The sequence below is a fragment of the Rhipicephalus microplus genome, chromosome 7 (assembly GCF_043290135.1).
Source record: "Rhipicephalus microplus isolate Deutch F79 chromosome 7, USDA_Rmic, whole genome shotgun sequence".
NCBI classification, from domain to species: Eukaryota; Metazoa; Arthropoda; class Arachnida; order Ixodida; family Ixodidae; genus Rhipicephalus; species Rhipicephalus microplus.
The window spans coordinates 34,673,438-34,693,112 of NC_134706.1; the positions used below are offsets into that span (position 1 = coordinate 34,673,438).

General features: G+C 45.5%; 2 protein-coding genes and 1 non-coding gene across 3 annotated transcripts; 1 reads left to right on the forward strand and 2 right to left on the reverse strand.

Annotated features, from left to right (window-relative positions):
- Positions 1–322: 322 nt before the first annotated feature.
- Positions 323–8,387, forward strand: LOC142767407 (uncharacterized). Its single transcript, XM_075868998.1, has 3 exons — positions 323–869; positions 4,487–4,793; positions 7,216–8,387. Exons 1-3 carry the CDS (start codon positions 839–841, stop codon positions 8,141–8,143), a joined length of 1,266 nt encoding a protein of 421 aa, XP_075725113.1. The 5' UTR covers positions 323–838; the 3' UTR covers positions 8,144–8,387.
- An 8,127-nt stretch (positions 8,388–16,514) lies between these two features.
- LOC119180054 (uncharacterized) lies at positions 16,515–18,605 on the reverse strand. The gene has a single exon (XM_037431187.2). The coding sequence runs from the start codon at positions 18,387–18,389 to the stop codon at positions 16,947–16,949; it is 1,443 nt and encodes a 480-aa protein (XP_037287084.2). The 5' UTR covers positions 18,390–18,605; the 3' UTR covers positions 16,515–16,946.
- Positions 18,606–18,911: 306 nt separating this feature from the next.
- Positions 18,912–19,014, reverse strand: LOC119180481 (U6 spliceosomal RNA). Its single transcript, XR_005111060.1, has one exon. It is a non-coding gene; the product is annotated as a U6 spliceosomal RNA (small nuclear RNA).
- Between the last annotated feature and the right edge of the window lie 661 nt (positions 19,015–19,675).

Consider the following 19,675-nt stretch of genomic DNA (forward strand, 5'->3'; position numbering starts at 1 on the left):
GTTTAGCTGGTGCCGCCCGTCGCCGTGATGATAGTGTCGGTCGCGAGCGCCACTGCGCGGAGTCTGTTTAAAACTAAAGGCAGGCCAACTCCGTTGGGAGCGCGAGCCATATTCATCAGGCATCTTTATAGAGGAGGCGTTGTTTCAGACCACACCTTTCCTTCCTCCGTGTTTCAGACAATCCAGAGCCAGCGCCGTCGGGGGCAAAGCGGCAGTTCTCACCCATTTCTTACTTTCTTGTTTTTAGCACTGCAACACCATACTCTCGTACTACTCTCGCTGGAGCTTCCCGCAGATTACTAATGTTACTGGTGCAAAGGAGTTCTCACATGTCGATCGCTTTAGGATAAGACCAGGTTAAACAGCGAATGCAAGTTATCTTGGCCAAAGTGACGTTGTTTTGGCAAATGGTTCGATGGTGACCCACTGCCTGAGTGACCCAACAAAGTGAACCCCTGAGATGAGCGGCTGAAAATTCTCGGAGGCCGAACTTGGTTAGCGACGCTAGCGACATACTTGAGGTGCCACTCTGGCCACTCTCCTTGCGCATCGGCGCAGCTAGCCAACGCGCAGACGCTTTGCCAAAACCCATCGTTGGCCAAAACGGCATTGTTTCACCTCTGGTTGCACTGGTTGTACGGTTTGCGGTTGTGTTCGCCCCGTACTTTTGGCAGCGCCCAGCGTGCGTTGAAGTACGTGCAAGCCGTAGAGTTTGTGCTAGCAAAGCGTGCAAGCGGTCGAAAAGCTGCGGTTGATGGCCCATCGTTGACGTAACAGGGTGCTGTGCGACGGCCTTTTTTGTGTGTGCACAGACGCTCTTCGTACGTAGCGTACGGCGATGGCGTCTTCAAGGCCCCAACGCAACTGCGGTAAGATGTTTGAACGTGTTATCAAGCAGATCGAAAGCCGTCGAGGCTATTTGAGTACGACTTTTCCTTTTTAAGCCTTGTCCAGTGACACCGGGAAGCGGGAAACGCTTCACTGATGGGGATCATGGGATATAGCCAGTCGCCATAATTCGAAGGCCTTCGCAGCAGACCGTTTGATTATAACGGACCGTAGGCCTTCATTCGTTGCTTCTCTAGCCGACTTGGATGTCAAGGGAAAGGCGCGTTGCGCACTGCGTGGCATGACGGTTTTATCTTGCGCTAGCACACTGGGGTGGCTTGAGACGTTCCTTTTTGACGCTCTCGGTGGGTAATACTGCATGATGGCGAAATACGAACCCCTAAGCTGCTGACACAAAAGACGCCGGTTCGATCCCGGTCGCTTTTTGATGAAGGCGGAATGCCAGAGGCCCGTGTACTGTGCGATATCAGTGCACATTAGAGAACCAAAACGTGGTTGAAGTTGCGTGGAGCCCTCCATTACTGCGTGTGTAACGAGATATTGCCACGAACGCATGGTATAGGCCTAACTTTTTTTTTTTTTTTTGAGAACTCGGTTTGGTTATAGCGGTGTTAGAACATTATCATTCAGTGAGAATGGTACGCTGAAGCGGCGTAAAAAAAATAAAAAAAATGTGCACGAGATGGTTGAGCGAGTGTTGGTACTTACTTCCGTTTTGTTGTAGTGGCACGCGTTGTCTACTGCCTAATACGGTTGTCACGGCACCATCGCGATCGAAAGTGCTTGATTGATTGATATGTGGGGTTTAACGTCCCAAAACCACCATTTGATTATGAGAGACGCCGTGGTGGAGGGCTCCGGAAATTTCGACCACCTGGGGTTCTTTAGCGTGCACTCAAATCTGAGCACACAGGCCTACAACATTTCCGCCTCCATCGGAAATGCAGCCGGGATTCGAACCCGCGACCTGCGGGTCAGCAGCCGAATACCTTAGCCTCTAGACCACTGCGGCGGGGCATCGAAAGTGCTTGTGCATCGCCTCGTCAAATGTTGCATTTCAAGGTTCTGTGTTGGGTTTACCATTTCCTAAATTTTTGCTTTCTGCCAACACCAGAAAAAAAAAAAAAGCATGGCTATTTGGCACTGATGCATTATATGTGGCCTAGCGTGCACGGTGTTCAGAGGTGTCTAGCGAATGCACTGAGATTGTAACAATATGCAAGCCTGCCAGTGCATTGAGATAAATGCACGTATTAGGAGTAACCACTTCATTCAGCAATATTAAGGATGTCCAGATAGGGAAAAAAAATCGGAGCCATCGATTATGACATTCAATTAACTAAGACACTGCAATTATAATTTATGAATTGGCTGTGTAAACATACATTCAATGTGCACAACACACATCAAACAGGTAAATCGGTGGCTAGGGAGATGTCACTGTAGTGATTTCAACAGAACGTCTTTTATTGCTGCCTAGTCTTTTGAATTGTTTTTATAACGTACGCAAATTCAAGTACAGTCTTTTGCAAATTCCGTGCCTTACTAAACAATTTCGCTTGCAGAAATATTTGGAGATGTCAACATGGAGGAGCAATTTTCTAAACACCCTAAAAACAGCTGCATCATTTGGGGTCTCCTTTTGGTAGCTGTGATCGTGCTGGCATTAATGTGTAAGGCTGACATTAGCACATAAGCACTGCACTCTGAGCATGCTGTATGGGGTGTGTGTGTGTTCTGAATAGTGCACATGTGCCCACTTTGTAGTGTGTCGTTGCCCAGACAGCTGAGTTGCTGGTTGTGTGTCCCTGAAGATACGGGAATCCTTTATTTGTGCAAAAAGAAAACTTGTTTTTGTTTTTTCGGCTTGCATATTAGGTCAGATTCATATGCACACAAGGGCCAAGTCTCATTACAGCAACAACACTCATAACTTTAGCGTTTTCCTGCCACCTTGTTGTCAAAAGTGGGATGATGAAGGCATAATAGTGTCAAGTAACAACCTTCTTATCATATTAAGGGCCTCTGAAACATTTGCAGATTGAGATTTTGTTTAGTTGTTTGATATGTTCACAAGTCTGCAACAAAGACATGGCTTCAAGAATTTTTTGAAATGGTGCTGTAATAGCAGTGCTGAAATTGTGGTGTAATCGTAAACGTTAAGCACGTCTTATGATTGAAATAAGGATCTTGCTTTCTCTTCTCTTACCTTCGCTATGCTCTGTTATGTCGCTCATTTCTCCTCCGGACCAAGTGTTCCTCCTCACCATGCGAGGAGTTTGCGGATGTGATTGAAGCAAACTGGTTCCTTCAACTGCTGACATGATCATATCCTCCTGGTAACAGCACGACCATGACATGGAATACCCGAAAGCTCATACAGGAATTCAGGATTTTCTTATTCTATGTTCTGATGCGGCATGCAGCGCTGCCTTGTTTGGCACTGATGACGTTGGTGGCACACTGAAGTCGATGCGCGCATTTGCTTGAAATTCTAAACAAATATCTCGCACATAGTTTAAGGGCCCTTTGAAGGGCAAGTCAACAAACTCACACTTTTTTTTTACACCACTTAAACAAGCTCGGTAATTCATAGAGTAGACTGCAGCAATCACGTTTTCTGAATATTACAGAGCTGCGCACCGTGCAGGGCCTCCATTTTGAAAAACAATACCCGTGCTCTTTACTACGCCTGACCAATGCTCCTTGCACGCGCAGTGATGACAACTCGGTGACTTGATGCAGCAAGCAGCTCGTCGATTTGTTTAAACTAGGTATCAACAAACAGCAGTGATGTCAACAGCAGTTCTTGTTCCAACCCACAGTTACGGCAGAATTATTCAATCATGTGAGTTGCGAAACTCCCCATAGGCTCTATGCATAGAAATTGACATTCACTCACCCAGTTTTTGGGAGTTAGCAGAAATTCACGACACCTGTTGATCAGCATACCCACTATTAAGCGAATTTTTTGTTTATTGTGTTGCTGCTCCCAGATGGTGCGACAGTCTGGTCTTGAAAAATCGAACTCCAGAAACATTTGGCCAACTTTATGTTCAGGTTTTGGAACGCAGTTTTGCTGCAAATCGAGCGACTGGGCTGCGGAGAAGCATCAGCTCCAAGTAAACAGTAAACAATCAGCTATCGCAGCAAGCAGAAGTGCGTTGCCACTGATCAAGTTCGCCGATGACGTCAATCGCTGACGTCTTGTCACATTGTCGAAGTGGGCGGAGTCACGACGACGGGCCACTTTTTTCCCTCCCTCTGAAAGTGGCGAAGACGTGCGAAAATTTGAAACCAGCTGAACGCGATGTTCTAGCCCCTGTGACTTCCTGAATATAGCACGTATTTGCAAAATTCTTGCGGCAGCATGATCAGTAAGTAAAAGTGCACATATTTCTCTTTACAACAATTTTTGAACCTTGGGGTTATTTACTGGTCCTTTAAGGACAGACTGGTCATTAAGCAATCTCGCTACAGACATAGGTGTAGAGGTGGAGCATTTCATGGCAGTGTGAATCAAATGTAGTGGCACCGCTGTTAGCAACATGGTATGTCTGTAGCATAAGATCACTTGCTGATTATCGACAAAGTTAGCGTAGTGCTTTGATGGCTTGTGGTGCCGTTTTTGTTGCAGTGCGGCGCCTCACAGCGGAGGCTATCGGCTTACTCGATGACCCGTCGGACAGTGACCCCGACGACCCCGACTTCATGCTGGGCTCTGACGAGCACCACCACAAGACTGGGCGCACACCAACCAAGAGGGCGCGCCATGTTTCGTCGGGCAGCTCCAGCACTTCCAATGAGTCGGAATCGGTTCCCCAGCCACCGAAGAAAGCTGCCGCCCCTGTCGAGCAAGCCTCAACGCCATCATCAGGGACCATAATAACAGTGGTCAAACCAGGGTTCACCGTGTTGGAAGACGCAAACATCACACCGCACACGTAAGTGAAGACATTGGTCGGTCTTCTTTAAACCTGTGGATTGATGAGTTGCCCTTTGTAAAGCATTGCATGATGAACTTAGTGGGACCATTTTGATTTTTGTAGTGTTGTAGGCTAGTGGCCACTTGTAACAGGAGAATGTGTGTATTACAACTTCTGTATATATGAACACAACTTTGAACTACACAAAACCAGCATTCTTGCCTGACAGGTCTGTGTCTCTCTTCACGAGGCCTACATGCTGTGACTTCCTACCATTGCCATTTCAGTGTAGCATTTTTTTCTTTTGCGCATTATCATATGTGGCCTTGATATACATATTGCCTTGGAACAGCGGTACATTTCAAGTGCATAGTCCAGAAGAAAATGCTAAACGCGCATATTGCTGTCCAGTTAACAGCCTTCACCCAGCAAGGCATTTAAAATTTGAGCACTCTCTGCAGGCATGAAGCCTGATTTTTCCTATTGCGATGTGAAGTGCACCGAAAGTTCTTGCAACAAACTGAGTATTATTTATCACACTCTTATTCATATGCATGCATGGACACTTCAAATATATTTTGCGACAGTGTGATTTTACAGTGTGTTTTCCGTTGTCGCCTGATGTGGGTGTTGTCTGGAGTCTTCATTCTTGTTTCTGTATTCTTAAAAGTAGATTTGTCTGTATTAACGTCTGCGATCAAGAAACACATAAATGTTAATATCATTTAATAATGTTAAAGAATGAGGCCTAAACATTTTCAATGTACTCTTAAGTTAAGGAGGTAGAAAGGTATAGTTTGATCCATCATACCCCACATTTTTTTCAACCACCTGCAGTGTAGCAGTGGCCCGCTTCACATCTTTGCTAGCCTATCCCTTTGCCGCAGACACGTTTCAGTTAAATCGTTTTTACAATACGCACCCGTTTGTAGAGTAAAGCCATGAGGAAATCGCACATTTGTCGGGAGGGAAAGCTTCTTAGTTGAAGCAAAGTTTTTCTGCGGCAGCCGCATTTTCGATGGAGGCACAAATACTGGAGGTCTGTGTGCTTAGATATAGGTGTATGTTAAGGGACCCCAGGTGGTCAAAATTTTCAGAGCCCTCCACTACAGCATGTCTCGTAATGGTATGGTGGTTTTGGGAGGTGAAACGTGAACAATTTTTATTTGGAAATATTTAGGGCGAAATTTCTCTGTCCGAGGTCCCGGGACCAATGCTTGTCCCGGACGGTCACTGTACCACTTGAGAGCTAACGAGGATGCTAACGATTGGCAAAGTGAGGGCGAATCAGTCAACTCTGAGCACATGGACACGTCACAATGTTAAGGTGCCCCCATCACATTTATGCGAGCACAGCTTGCATACCACGACACTTTAGGTAGTCGGTATTGCATAGGTTTGTTTGTCTTATGAGAAATCCTCATACAATGGCTTGCAACAACACCCATTGAAAAGTAGCATTTGTTTAACATAACTTGCACGTGTTAAATGAACATCCCTTCCTTTATTCCTTCTTTCTTTTAAAGGGCTACTCACCAGGTTTGACAATTTTGAGCTGGCGAGTGCAATGCATACTTGGAGGTTTCACGATCATGTCTGCCCAAATTTGCAACGCTACACATCGCAGAAATGGGTCAAATTTCAAGACGGAACGCTGCTCTTCTTCCTTTCACGGTCGCGTGTCCAGAGAATTGACAGCTTGACGTGCACGTAAGAATTGGTCTGCGTACGTGGCAGTGCTGTGACGTTTGTCGTCTAGGTAAACGACAGAGATCCGACGTTGCCAACAGTAGCACGTGACACCACGAAAATATTTATCATGACGTGTAGTTTATGTAATTTGTTGCTTGAATAGATGAATCAAACTTCAGATAAATAATGAGACGCAGTAAGGGTATGTGTGCGTCTTTTCTATTTTCTTACTTGAATTCCAACTAGATGCAGGGCTAATGTGCCTGCGTTTCTTACTTGAATTCCAACTAGATGCAGGGCTAATGTGCCTGCGTTTGGCATGTGTTTGTGTCCCCGTGGTTGGTAGATCAAGCAGACGCCTAGTCCTGGAAAAGAAGTTAATGATCCTGCATGTTCGAGCACTCATTATGCTCGGGCCCGTCATGTGCACGTAACCTGTTGGTCGGATGCCGGAGAGGGTAGGGAAGAGATTTGACTCGCGAAGGCTATGCGGATCGAGCGGCAAGGGTTTCAAGCTCGCCTTCTCGCATCTTTCTTTCGCGCTGCTTCAAAAAAATTTTTTTGTCAGCTCGTAATAAACTGATTGAAAAATTTTTTTGTGGCATAATGCTCTTTTTCAGACACACAACAACTTTCATGTTCTAACTCAAATTTTTTGTAGGGCCTGGTGAGTGGCCCTTTAAACATTGGCCAGTAAGCCAGTGAGGCCCCTTATTGAAGTTGCGTCTTTTGTCATTTTGTTCCACAGCCCCACCAACCATGGGGCCAGATACATCTGCTGCGTGAAGAACTGCTCCTCGCGAGGCCTGAGCAACCTGGATGGGCTCTGGCTGTTCCCAGTTCCGCAAGACGAGCCGACCCGTAAGCTGTGGCTTGAGGAGATTTCTGTTGACTTGGATGGGAACCGTCCCGCCAGCCCTCGCGTCTGCTTTCGCCACTTCCACGGCGATTTGTTTGTGCGGCGTCAGCAGCGCCTGCTAGGTCTACAAAAGGGCGCCCTCCCATCCAAGAACCCGCAATCGACCTCAAAGAGCAACAGCTTCAAGAACAACGTCACCAAAATTGCACCAGCAACACCCGTGAAGGCCTCGGTACCCGCAGGCACTGTCGCGACGCAGTCGCAGACTCGAGTGCCGACGGTATCCGTCACGAAAGGCAAAGAGATGACACCGTCGCCACAAGTGTTCAGCAGAGTTGTGCATAGCCCAGCTCTGCCGAAGAACGAAATATTCATCGATCTCACATCGGAAGAAGCGGCTGCAGACATCAAGGTCGAAGTCGAAAAGTCCCAGATGGCCGCGGCCTCATGCGGGGCGCCGACAAATGGTCTCACGTCTCACGCCAACAATGCATTGTCGTTTGAAAACAGGAGGGGACCACAAGAATGTGGTGGGGACAGAGAAAACAACGACGACTACGAGCTCACACTCGAAGACATTGAAGAGGAGCTGCCGTGGGTCGTCCCAGACATGCATTGGGATTCCAGTCTGGACGACAGCGGACTACACTTGGTTTGGAACAATTCGCCCGACACGAATAGCTGCAAGAAGGTTGTTCTCGACCAGGAGCGACGAGTGAGTGTGTACGTGGGTGATAGACAGGTGGTATCGACTGTGCAAAAGATCACGAACATGAACAGTCTCAGGCAGCTGTTTACTGAACTAGGCAAGTTGTAGCAGGCCCGTCATCATAGTGTCCAGCATCGTTCAAGGCAGCTTTCTGATGGTCGTGTTTTTTGTTTTAAGTTCATTGTTTAAAGAAACGCGGCTTCCGAAAGTGAATGCAGGTTGTATACTTCCAGAAACATTTTAGTTTACAGTATCTTTTTTGTGGCAAGCATTTGGTTGTCACGGGGTATATTATTATGTGTGCCGGTTGCCCTGGTCTGTCTGAGCGGCATAAATAAAGGTATCGGGGGTATGTGTGCATGATTGGCAAAGTTCTTGAAACAATGCGACGTGCACTTTAGGGCTATGATAATAATATGCCATAAGAACTTGTTGTAATGAACATCAGAAGGACTGATGACTGCTGTACTCTGTGCAACTGTAGGTAACAAATTCTTGTAGTTGCAGAGGCGATTGAAAACTTACCTCAGTTTGTTTTGCAATATTCCTTTTTAATGGAGTTGATGCAAGCATGCTTCTTTTTAAGTGTGTGCCAGATGTGCTTTGTGGCATGTTGTATTGTGTTAACGTTTTGGAGGACCAGGTATCTGAGTTGTCATCTTTCATTTCAGTTGTAAAAATCCTTTCATGTTGTTGCCATCATTGCCTTTATGACAGAAGATAGTCAAGACTTTTTATTTGATATTTGCGATAAACCATTAGTATTTCATGAAACAAATAAACAGTTTCTTACGTTGCTCCATGCATATGGCTGTCCAGTGCATGAAAAGCAAAAAGAAAATTTGCATATTAGTAAAGTACAATTTTGCAATCTTGAAAACGCAACTCTTACCCTAATGTGATGCCAGCAAAGAAACACGCAAAAATAAAATACGGATGGAAAGGCCTCCTTGACACTCCTGCGCCAAACACCACGACCTTATAGGTTTTTAAAGGGTCTACTGGGTCCTGCGGGTAGCTGTTAATAGATAAAAATGAAGTACAATTTCATCTGTGGGTGCCTTAGACCTAGCATATGTAGTTCCAGAAGATGTCATCGTGCCAATGTTGCAAAAATATGAAAAATGCATTTTAAAATTTTTGACGCTACGCATGACTATTTCGGTGCAATATATGAAATTTAAACTTCAACAATAGTTCCTCAATACTTCCTTCAAGATTTATTTTCCTTCGCTAACATCAAGGTCAAAGTTAGAACTTACGATAAACATGTGACAATAGAGTTCTCAGAGTGCACTTTGCCAATCCGAACCAAGGCATTTTCTTTTTCGTGTATCTGAACATATGCTACGCTTGCAGGCAGTGTGTGTGGTCTAGTTTGTATGTGTGGCACGCGGCTCCACGTAAGTAGTGGCGTGTGAAAACCAGGCAGGCCTTATGAGGCTCAGTCGCTGTCTGTGTTTCTGGTAATATGTGAATTACTCTTGTGATCAAGCTGAAACAAACTTTGCATTTCTGAATGCAGAATATTTAAGTAAATTTTTGAGACCCAATGGACAATCATGCCAGGGAAAGTATAGGGGACGTTGTTGTAAGTGCAATGTAAATGTGAAGAAAGAAATGTGGACGAAAAGATAACTTTGCCGTAGGCGTGGGCCGAATCTACGACCTTGGAAGGTCGTCTTCAGACACTTATTCCCAACATTGAAATGAGAATTTTTAGACTGCCCGCATACTTTTTACAATTTATGTTTTTACAGTTTACTGGTGAAGTGTATGTGATAGGCAGCACTGGTAGCAACACCTGAAAATGCAGAGGCCAACCACAAACACGTGAAGCAGATACTGTTGCAGTGACTGAGATGTCTTAATTAAAGGGTGTTGCTAAGCATCCTCACTGAGATAATCATCAACTCACGCTACTGTCATTGCTTTGCTTAGATGGGAAGACTGACTCAACTAAAATAAGTTTCTAATGTACTCTAGTTGGAAGGTACTCATCAGATGTCTCCTGTGAGCTCCGGTGCTGCTGTCTAAGGCTCTCGCAACCCAGTATCCACAAGCATTGGAAAGTAATGAACCAACTAAAATTCCCTCTTCGAACGCAGCTTGAAGGGATCACCAACCACCTTTCGCTTCAAGCAGTCTTGAGGAATTACAGCCTGGCATTTATACAATTTAAGCTTCTGATGCCTGTTAAAACTTGTGCATTGGATGAAAGTAGCACTTAAAGCCTTCATCTAGTTTTCCAGTTAATCGACTCTAGCAAGATGGCAAGTTGGGCCAGTTGGATTACGTTCATAATTGAAAATTTGTTGAAGTGCACTAAAAAACGGAGGGACAGAAGAGGCTGAAAAGGATTGCGCTTGCTCTCACAACTGAAGGTTTATTATTCTGAAAAGGAGGAGGAGGAAGGGAAGAAATGAAAGGCAGGGAGGTCAACCAGACGCACGTCCGGTTTGCTACCCTGCACTGGGGGAAGGGGTGAGGGGATTAAAGGAGAAGAGAGAGAGAAGTGAAGGGCAACGTGTATGTAGGTGTGACCTTGTCCATTGCACGCTTATAAGCGGTCGCGTAGTCCGGTCGTCTTTAGAAAACTTAGCAGTGCCCGCGTCGCTTTGCTGGCCAGCGACGCGTAGAGCCGTGAGCCAAGTATCTTCTCTTCGGAAAAAGGTCTACTGTCTAGTGTCTCCAATGTTTCGCGTAGCAAATTGCGTTCGCTCGCAAAACGTTCACATGAACACAGTAGATGTTCTATTGTCTCGTCAGTGTCGCACGATTCACATCGGGAGCTATCCGCCATTCCTATGCGAAAGGAGTACGCCTTTGTAAAAGCTACTCCTAACCACAGGCGGCACAGTAAAGTTGCATCCTGGCGGGAGAGGTCCGATGGAACTTGAAGCTTTCTCGATGGGTCCAATTTGTGTAGGCGGCGGTTCCTGACACTGGGGTCACTCAGCCAAGTTTCCGACATGGTGTTAGCGAACGAGTGAAGGCCCCTTGCAGCGTCGGTTCTCGACAATTATTCTGAAAAGGTATATAAAGCAGATACATGGTCTTTTGCCCAATGCATCAGAACAGGGTGCAACAGAAACCACTCTTGTCAGGATTACAAAAATTGTACATAGTATGTATCATTTGCTATATTTTACAAGTACTAGGTGTCGAGATAGGCGTACTCTTTAAAATGCAGCACAATCGTAGCTTGGCTAACACAGTGATGTCCGCTCTTTCGGATGTGGTAAGATTCCACTATCTCACGTGTTAGCTGATCCTTGTGTCGAAACAATATTTCTGTTTCTTTAAACACACGATAACATTCGCAGTTTCTACAGCGATCTATTGCCTGATGCCTTAACGGATGCGCGATGTTCTCTAAGGCGGTCAACCGTTCATGCATCTTCCTGACTGGCCTATGTAGACTTTTCCACAAGAAAAGGGCGTCATATATACTACTGCTGTTACGCACTTCACGAACATGTTTCTGTGTTTTACGGAGCAAGCTTTCAAACCTATGCGCTTATTAGCGCGTGGACACAAGCTTGCTAGTTTGGGCCAGTTGGGTTACGTTTTTTGCCGACACATGGTCCTATCTATTCATTTTCAGCATTACCAGCAGCCTTATTTGTATTCACATGTACACTTGCATCTACTCGTATGCATTCCAATGCACTACCGTTCTTACACCATTGCATTATTTATTGATCAGAGGCCAGTCAGGAAGATGCGTTAATGACATGACTATGTTAGCCACGCTACGATTGTGCTGCATGATAAAGAGTATGTGTATCTCGACACCTAGTACTTGTAAAATATGACAAATGATACACAATATGTACAATTTTTGTATTCCTGACAAGAGTGGCTTCTGTTGCACCCTGTTGTGATGCACATGTGCGAAAAACCATGTATCCGCTTTGAATACCTTTTCTGAATAATAAACCTTCAGTTGTGAGAGCAAGCGCTGTCTTTGTCAGCCTCTTTTGTCCGTCCGTTTTTTAGTGCACTTCAACAAAATTTTCAATTATGAACGTAATCCGTTTGGCCCAACTCACCATCTTGCTGCAATATATTTCTAGTACTCGGGGCACTCTACGACCTAATGTTTTGTCTGACCCAGCCTGGTTGGCTTCAGTAATCGCTGTCACGGTGTGCAGAGTAAGGGTTGCTTCATGGTACATTCGTCAGATACCGTGCCCGCCAGATCTACAGGGTCTCTTTGGATGGATGTAGCCTACTGTGGGGCATACCAAAATGGTATGCCGCTTTATGAGGTCTGAGCTATCGTGGTAGGTCTGTTGCTTCAAGGACCATCTCAGAATAGCGTGCAGCCGGAAAAAAGGACAAGATTGACGTCGATCATACAGGGAGTGGTGCGAGACCAGCGACGCAACAGCGGAGGGACTGTGGCGAATGGTGATGCCTCATTTGCCAAAAAGAAAAAAAGACGCCGGAAAAGCAAGGACAGGTTCTGAACTTGAGCAACTTTCAGATTCCTCAAGTCTACACGCAGCTTCTGGCGTTTGGGCCAAAGCATTGCATTGAACCACGCAGAGAAGCTTGCCACTGCCAAGACCGTATCCAGGCAAGCGCCCGACGACGAGAAAGCAAGGTGCATTGCTGAGTGCGTGGACGTTATTGCTTCAACTAGAGACGTTCTTAAGACTCAAGATAAAGTCAAACCCGTATGTCAAATTCTGGTTCAGAATGAGTTGCGCTTAGCTGTGGCAGACAAAGAAGGCTTTTTTGTAATTCTGGATAGAGGGACGTTTTGTGAAAAGGGTGTTACAGCGATAAAAGGGAATTTTGTACCAGCCCGAGAAGTAAGCAAGAATGTCGTAAAAACAGCGCTGTCTTTCCTAAAAGATATGAATTTACATGATCTGGCATCTCGGGTGAAAAGGGCGAAAAAACTCGAGTAGGAGGTGTTCTTTTCAATCAAGACAGACAAGCACGGTTTACTGCTTAGGGCTATTGTTTCCGAGAGGGATACCTGGCAAAAAGTGGTGTCTAGTTATTTGCAGAGAAACTTGGAAGGCCCTACTGTGGATGATCCTTATCGTCTAAAAAATTCAATGCAATCGGCAGACAAAGTTTTTTTTTTCAGAATGTAATCCATGTCATAGCTATGCCTTCAGCATTGACATTCAAGATTTGTTCTACTCCATACCTCACGAAAAAATGATGGTGTTCGTAAAGGACTGCATTAATACCCAGAATGACAAAATGAAATTTTGCGAAAAAAACCGTGTCAACGTGAGTCATTCCTGGAGCTGCTATTGTTTTATTTAAGGTCTACTTTTGTTTCGTGGTAAAACAAGTCTTTCATTCAGCGATCTGGAATATGTATAGGCTCATCAGTAGCACATATTCTTAGTGAAATATTTTTGAGTAAATTTGACAGGGGAATTGAGCAGCACATTTCTGGAATTGTTAAACATGTCTTCAGGTGTGTGGATGACTTCCTGATATTCACACATGGCATTGATCCTTCCCGAGTGGTAGTGAACGTGCTAAAGGTGTTTACGGAAAGTAGCATGGGCCTTGAGTTCACTACCGAGCAGCCTAAAAATAACAAGTTGCCATTCTTGGATTTAAAATTGGAACTTGGTAGGGAACACATTTGTTGGTGTTATCAACCAAGAAGTGCCAAGCCAGAGCTATTTTATGCGTCTGGAGCTCTCCAACTTGGTAAAGAGGGCGCTAGTGAAGTCTTGTAATATGTCAGCTTTGCAGAAATTATGTGGGTATCTAAACAGTGAAAGTTTCAGGAGTCGGGTGGAAAAATTCCAGAAAGCGGGTTACCCGAAACATTTAATTTTCTCAGTGTGCACGGTGCTAGCCAGAGAAATAAAGGGTAAAAAACAAAGATCCAGTTCGGAGACTGAGAAGCGAGGGAAAATGACTGTCATTCCATAAGTGCACAAGTTGGCACACAACCTCAAGCACGTTGGAAATAGATACAGCGTAGACATGAAGTTTTCGGCACAAACCAAACTAGCAAGCTTCTGTCCATGCGTTAATAATCCCATCGGTTCGAAAGTTTGCTCCGTAAAACACAGAAACATGTTCGTGAAGTGCGTAAAGGGAGTAGTATATGTGATGCCCTTTTCTTGTGGAAAAGTCTACATAGGCCAGTCAGGAAGGTGCGTGAACGACCGCCTTCAAGAACATCGTGCATCTATTAAGGCATCAGGCAACAGTCATCTTGCAGATCACTGTAGAAATTGCGGATGTTATCCTGTGTTTAAAGAAACAAAAATATTATTTCGACACAAAGATCAGCTAACACGTGAGATAGTGCAATCCTACCACATTTGAAAGAGGGGACATGACTGTGTTAGCCAAGCTAAGATTGTGCTGCATGATAAAGAGTACACGTATCTAGACACCTAGTACTTGTAAAATATAACAAATGATACATAATATCGTAACATTTGCATGTATCGTAACATTCGTTCAAGTAGCCCACCGCAATCATCGTGGCAATATGTACAATTTTTGTAATCCTGGCAAGAGTGGTTTCTGTTGCACCCTGTTCTGATGCACATGTGCAAAAGACCATGTATCCGCTTTAAATACCTTCTCTGCATAATAAACCTTCAGTTGTGAGAGCAAGCGCGGTCCTTTTCAGCCTTTTCTGTCCGTTCGTTTTTTAGTGCGCTTCAACAAATTTTTCAATAATTGACTGCACTGTTGACCCCTATCGAGTGGTTGCGACTCAAAGGCGACTACAATGTCTTGTGAGCACTACGTCGTGGATCCTATGAACAGCTCGTGTGGGAGATAAGAGAAATGCTGCACTATGTTACTGAACAAGCATTGTGTTTCAGTGGATACCAAGTCATTGCATGGCATCTTCTCACTGACGAGGTTGCCAGGAAAGCACATGGTGAAACAAACCTAGTTTTTATACATTTATCAAGGATGTATGCAGTTAAGCAAGCTGGTGCAGAACATCGCATCTTAAAAGAGGCAGACATCATGGTTCACAGGCTATCGATATCGTCATCAAATCTGTTATATGTTATATTGTTACGTGAGTGGTGCGCGGTCCTGTTCGAGTTCGCGGTGAACGCTTGGCTGCCGCTGATGTGCGCCATAATTAAAGACTCCACGAAGAAAGTGGCCAGCGCTTTGAAATAAGTCGAAAATGCGTTGAGCGCCGACGTCCGGGCCTGCGCTGTCGTTCAAACCGGAGGACATGTTAACGTTTAGGTATCCGCAGCGTGAGCATGGAATAGAAGTTCTCAAGGCCGCCATCGAAATCACTAACACAAGCAGCCAAACGGTCAACTTTTGTTGGGTGGCGACTGCCAACCGCGCAGGTCCTCTGTGGTATTCCGCGTCATCAGGGTCCGAAACGAAGAAGTGGAGAGGCTCTGGAAGAGGACGATGTTTAGTGCGAGCTCATGCAGACTGGGCTCCATATTGTATGCCTGCCTGTTTATATAAAGGTATTTTTTAGACGCCTTCTCCCCGTAACAATATGAACCATATTTTCTTGACCAATCTCTATGACTGCGGCTTCTACCCGGTCTTTCTCAGGAAGGAGATGGTGTTGTGCTGTTTGTATCTGGGTGCAGCATTCACCAATGTCTACTCATTTAAGATGGAGAAGGCCGACGATGCTGAGTGCAACGACTGTGCTGTAGATGAAACAATTGAGCACCTTTTGTGCTACTGCCTGACTGAATTGAACGAGAGGCTTCGCCTCTGTAATGCTTTAGATCACCTGGACAGAACCGCTTTCACTGTCGAGAAAATATTGGGACCCAACGTTATTAGATTGGGACCATGGGGCGGCCCATCACAGTTGCACATTTTGAAAGATACTAGACTGATTCTCCACTTGTGATATTAAGTACTGAAACATGTGGGTGAAAACAGTGACTTTTCTCTCTTTTTCTATCCCCTCCTCCTTTCTTCAGCACAGGTTAAACTACCTGGTTTTCTTTTATTCTTACTCTCTCTCTCTCTCCCATCAAGTGGTTATTTGTGCCAAGTTCGATTCTGGGTACAACAAAATTTTCTTTATCTTTGTTTGCCATTTTTCGTCAGAAACTTGCATAGGGTCCTCTTGCTACAAATATTCTGGTGCAGTCAAGTTGTACAGAATATTTTGCTTGAAATTAGCTGCTTTGTAACAAGAAAGACAATGCTTAGAACAAAAATGAGACTTTTATTAGAGGTAAAATGAGAAAATGTTGCAATAATTTGATCAACCCTCTTTTGTTATGCGAAAGAAATGCATCATGGCAAGGCTAGCATTCAGGCACTTGTGGCATAACAGTAAACTGTGAGCCGGCTGTGCAGGCAATGGCTAGGAACTTCTTGTTGCACACTTGCGAAAAATACTGGTACACCTCAGCACAGGAACTGCAGGGCAGAGCTAACAAAACTTGGAATTGCACTTCACGAAAGAAAGACACAAGAATAACGACTATTGCACATTATTTCAAATGCAGCTGTGACCAAATATTGGGACAAGATAGTTTATCATTAGGTCTTGATTATTGTCTTACAAGTACATATTAAATATCATTATTGAGTACCATCATAGCTTCAGTGCCAGCCCACCTCCTTTTGATTGTAACTACTTCTGCTAGAAGGCAAACAAAATAACTCTGATGCATCGAGGTGACATAGCAGACAATTGCATTGTCACCTGTACATCATGTTCAGTCATGACTTGCTTGTGAGCCACTTAGTAAGATTTTAGAGCTCTGCATTGTAACAGCCAAGAACAAGTTTAAGAACCTATAACTCCAGCAGTCAGTGTGCAATATCTGAACTATTACTCCACATTTGCATTGTATCACGGACCGAAATGCTGCAATACATTGGTAATGTGAGCATTCAGTGAACTAATTGATGAGATTGCCGAGAAACTGCCTGTCAAGCATGGTCGCTATCCCCACGGATCAAACTCGGGCGCCTTCAACTGCAGGCTGTGAGCTCTTCGGGCTTTCTTCCTACATGGAGTCGAACCAACCACATCTTTCAACACACCCACACATTCGGTGGACCGCCTGCAGGGTTTGGCTTGGCTTTCCATACTGTTGCCATTGCGTCTAAGCAGAAGAGATTCCACTAGAGACGGTCGCCTTTTGACCTTTGCCTTGGCGTTCTTCGACACAGAGTCTCGTGATGTGTTTGTCTCATTCTCCTTGCCGCTGCTGAAGAGTCGCTCGAAAGCGCGCTTCAGAGATGACCTCCTCCGCAGCCTCTTCGGCGATGTTTGTGTGCCTTGTGTCACCACTGATGGCGAAAGAGGTACGATTGCTTCGATGCAGTGGTGGTAGGGAGAGACCATTGGAGTAACTATTCCGCCTTGCACATTCTGACAAATTGAAGAGATTTTCCATGTTCCATGAGGACCTGTAGGGGATCTTGTGCAAGGTGCAGATGAGGCTCCGGTAAACTTAGTAAAGCACTGGCCCATTGCGGGTGATATTGAGGTTGCGCATGAGGTTGAACTGCCTTGAGTGGAGTGTTGTGGAAATAAGGTGCCTCGAGGAGCCTCCTGTATTATGATGGGTGGTGTCGGTATTGCAAACGGTTTTCCATGTTGGACCCTGCACGATCTCTTTGCCAGCACGGGTCGCGTTATTGTTGCTGCAGCTGATTGTTGGCCTTTTGAGGTAGCAGCTTCAGCGGCTGACTCGAGGGGCTCTGTCCTCAGCCGCTTCGGCGACTGTTCTTCTAGCTGCTCATCAGTCGGTGCGTCTCCGGCAATCGCTTCGCGGTACGACCAGCTGCGGCGCAGTCTTTTTTTGATAGCTGCCGCGCTGGCGACGGCGAAGTTTCGGGGCGATCCCAACTTGCGAGGGGTTGCGGTCAATTGGGCGCCGCGTTTTGCCGGGTGGAGAAGCGGACTCGCCGGCTGTGGGCGCCGCGCGTGAGTGACCAACCGCGACGTGGGATCAGCACTCCCAGAAGCCGGCGACTTGTGGAGATCTTGAAGGCGCTGCTCGAGTTGGTGATTTCTCGCTTGCATCGCGTTGCCGGCCTTGTTCGAAGCGTGGCAGTAGCCCCACCGCCTTAAGCTCCTTGGTGGCGTAGGCTGCGCAGGTTTGAGCGCCGTCGGAAGCGCCAACTCGCGCGACTGTCGGCACTCGGGTTGGCACTCGCGCTTTAAGTTGGTCTCAAGCACTCGCCGTCTCAAATCGTAGCGCGGCGACAGCGCGTTGCGCGCCCGCCCGCTAACGCACTGACGAAGAAGCAAGGCCTTGCGAGTGGCGTCTAGCCTGTGGAGTCGTTCTCGACGGCCGTCGACCTGAGCGGAGCTCGGCTTCGGCGTGGGCGACGGTTGGCCATCGGGCGATGTCCGGCCGTTCGAACGACGATGCATGGGTAAATGCCGCTGGCGATCTTGCGGGGTTGTCTCTCCTTTGCGGGTCGTGGATCGCGCGAAGTGATGTTCTGGGTTCAGACCCGGTGGATTACCACAATCGTTGCGCTCCGACGCGACAGAGTGCGGCCGGTCGCTTCGTTCAAATTTGCAAACTTCGCGCTGTTCGAAGCGGTCGACCAATAGCGCGGCACCATTCAGCCACAAGAAAAGAAATTACCAAAAAAGAAAATCGTTTGGAATGCGGCTCTGCCCGTACCGGTTTTCTTTGGCAGCGCGCGATTTTCTTTGGCAGCGCGCGATTAAGCGATGCCGTGTACTAACGAAATCATGCATGGAATAAACGCATGTTTAATAAATGAAATAAGTAAGCGACGGAAGTTTCTGGTGTCTCAAGGCGTTTCGTGCACTTTGTGTAAAATACATAGCGCAGGTTCAATCCTGGCACTGATCAACAAAATTCCCGTCTCGAGGTTTTGGAACGCTCAAATTCCATATGTTATTACCAGCAAAAGAACAAAAAAAAATGTGGAACGCTTCACGATTTTGCGTGTCATCCTTGCGCAGGGGCCATGCTAATCTTCTCTGTATCGTTCCAATTTTAGTATATGTACTTTGGAAGTACACTACCTTACATTTTGACTCCATATATATAGCCACAATGTTTTTCCGTGCATATGATGCTGGTGAACAGCTCAATAAAAATTACATTTAAGTATTCCTACTACAAAGAATAACGCTATTGAACCGCACATCACATGTGACAGCACCATTTGCATCAAGCTTTTACTACAAAATTTAAATTTAATGCCCACAACCTTTGAATAATTAAAAAGTCAAGCACAAATCATGCTGATAGACACTAAATACATTAGTAAGTTTGAGCACGTTTCACGCTGCTGTGAAACTGCGTCCAAATAATGCCACTGTTTTTACAACTAGGCACTGTGTGGCAGCACCACAACAAATAACTTACAACATGTTTTGCACAAAAATAATCTAATTGAAGTCTCTTTAAATTTTATGGGCATAATAATGATGCATACGTTGGCCTCATTGCTGGTCATGCAAGTTTATTTTTACGTTTTTTTTATGCATGCGTGTGAGCCAGATGGCGCTCTCTTTGTCAAAGACGCAACGTTATCGCAAAGCAACATTGCTAATTCTGCAGTTCTTAGTAGAATTAATGCAAATCTTATATTAAGGGTAGCTGAGAAATGTCAGCTGCTACAATATTTTTGAACATGCCTGTATTATACTCTTTTATATTTCTTATAATATTAACA

Bases quoted from the DNA above. Each gene is read 5' to 3' on its own strand.
- LOC142767407 (XM_075868998.1), top strand. From the start codon at position 839: ATGGCGTCTTCAAGGCCCCAACGCAACTGCG. The intron at 870-4,486 runs GTAAGATGTTTG...TTTTTGTTGCAG, and splicing joins AAGGCCCCAACGCAACTGCG to TGCGGCGCCTCACAGCGGAG. The intron at 4,794-7,215 runs GTAAGTGAAGAC...TTTGTTCCACAG, and splicing joins GCAAACATCACACCGCACAC to CCCCACCAACCATGGGGCCA.
- LOC119180054 (XM_037431187.2), bottom strand. From the start codon at position 18,389: ATGCATCGTCGTTCGAACGGCCGGACATCGCCCGATGGCCAACCGTCG.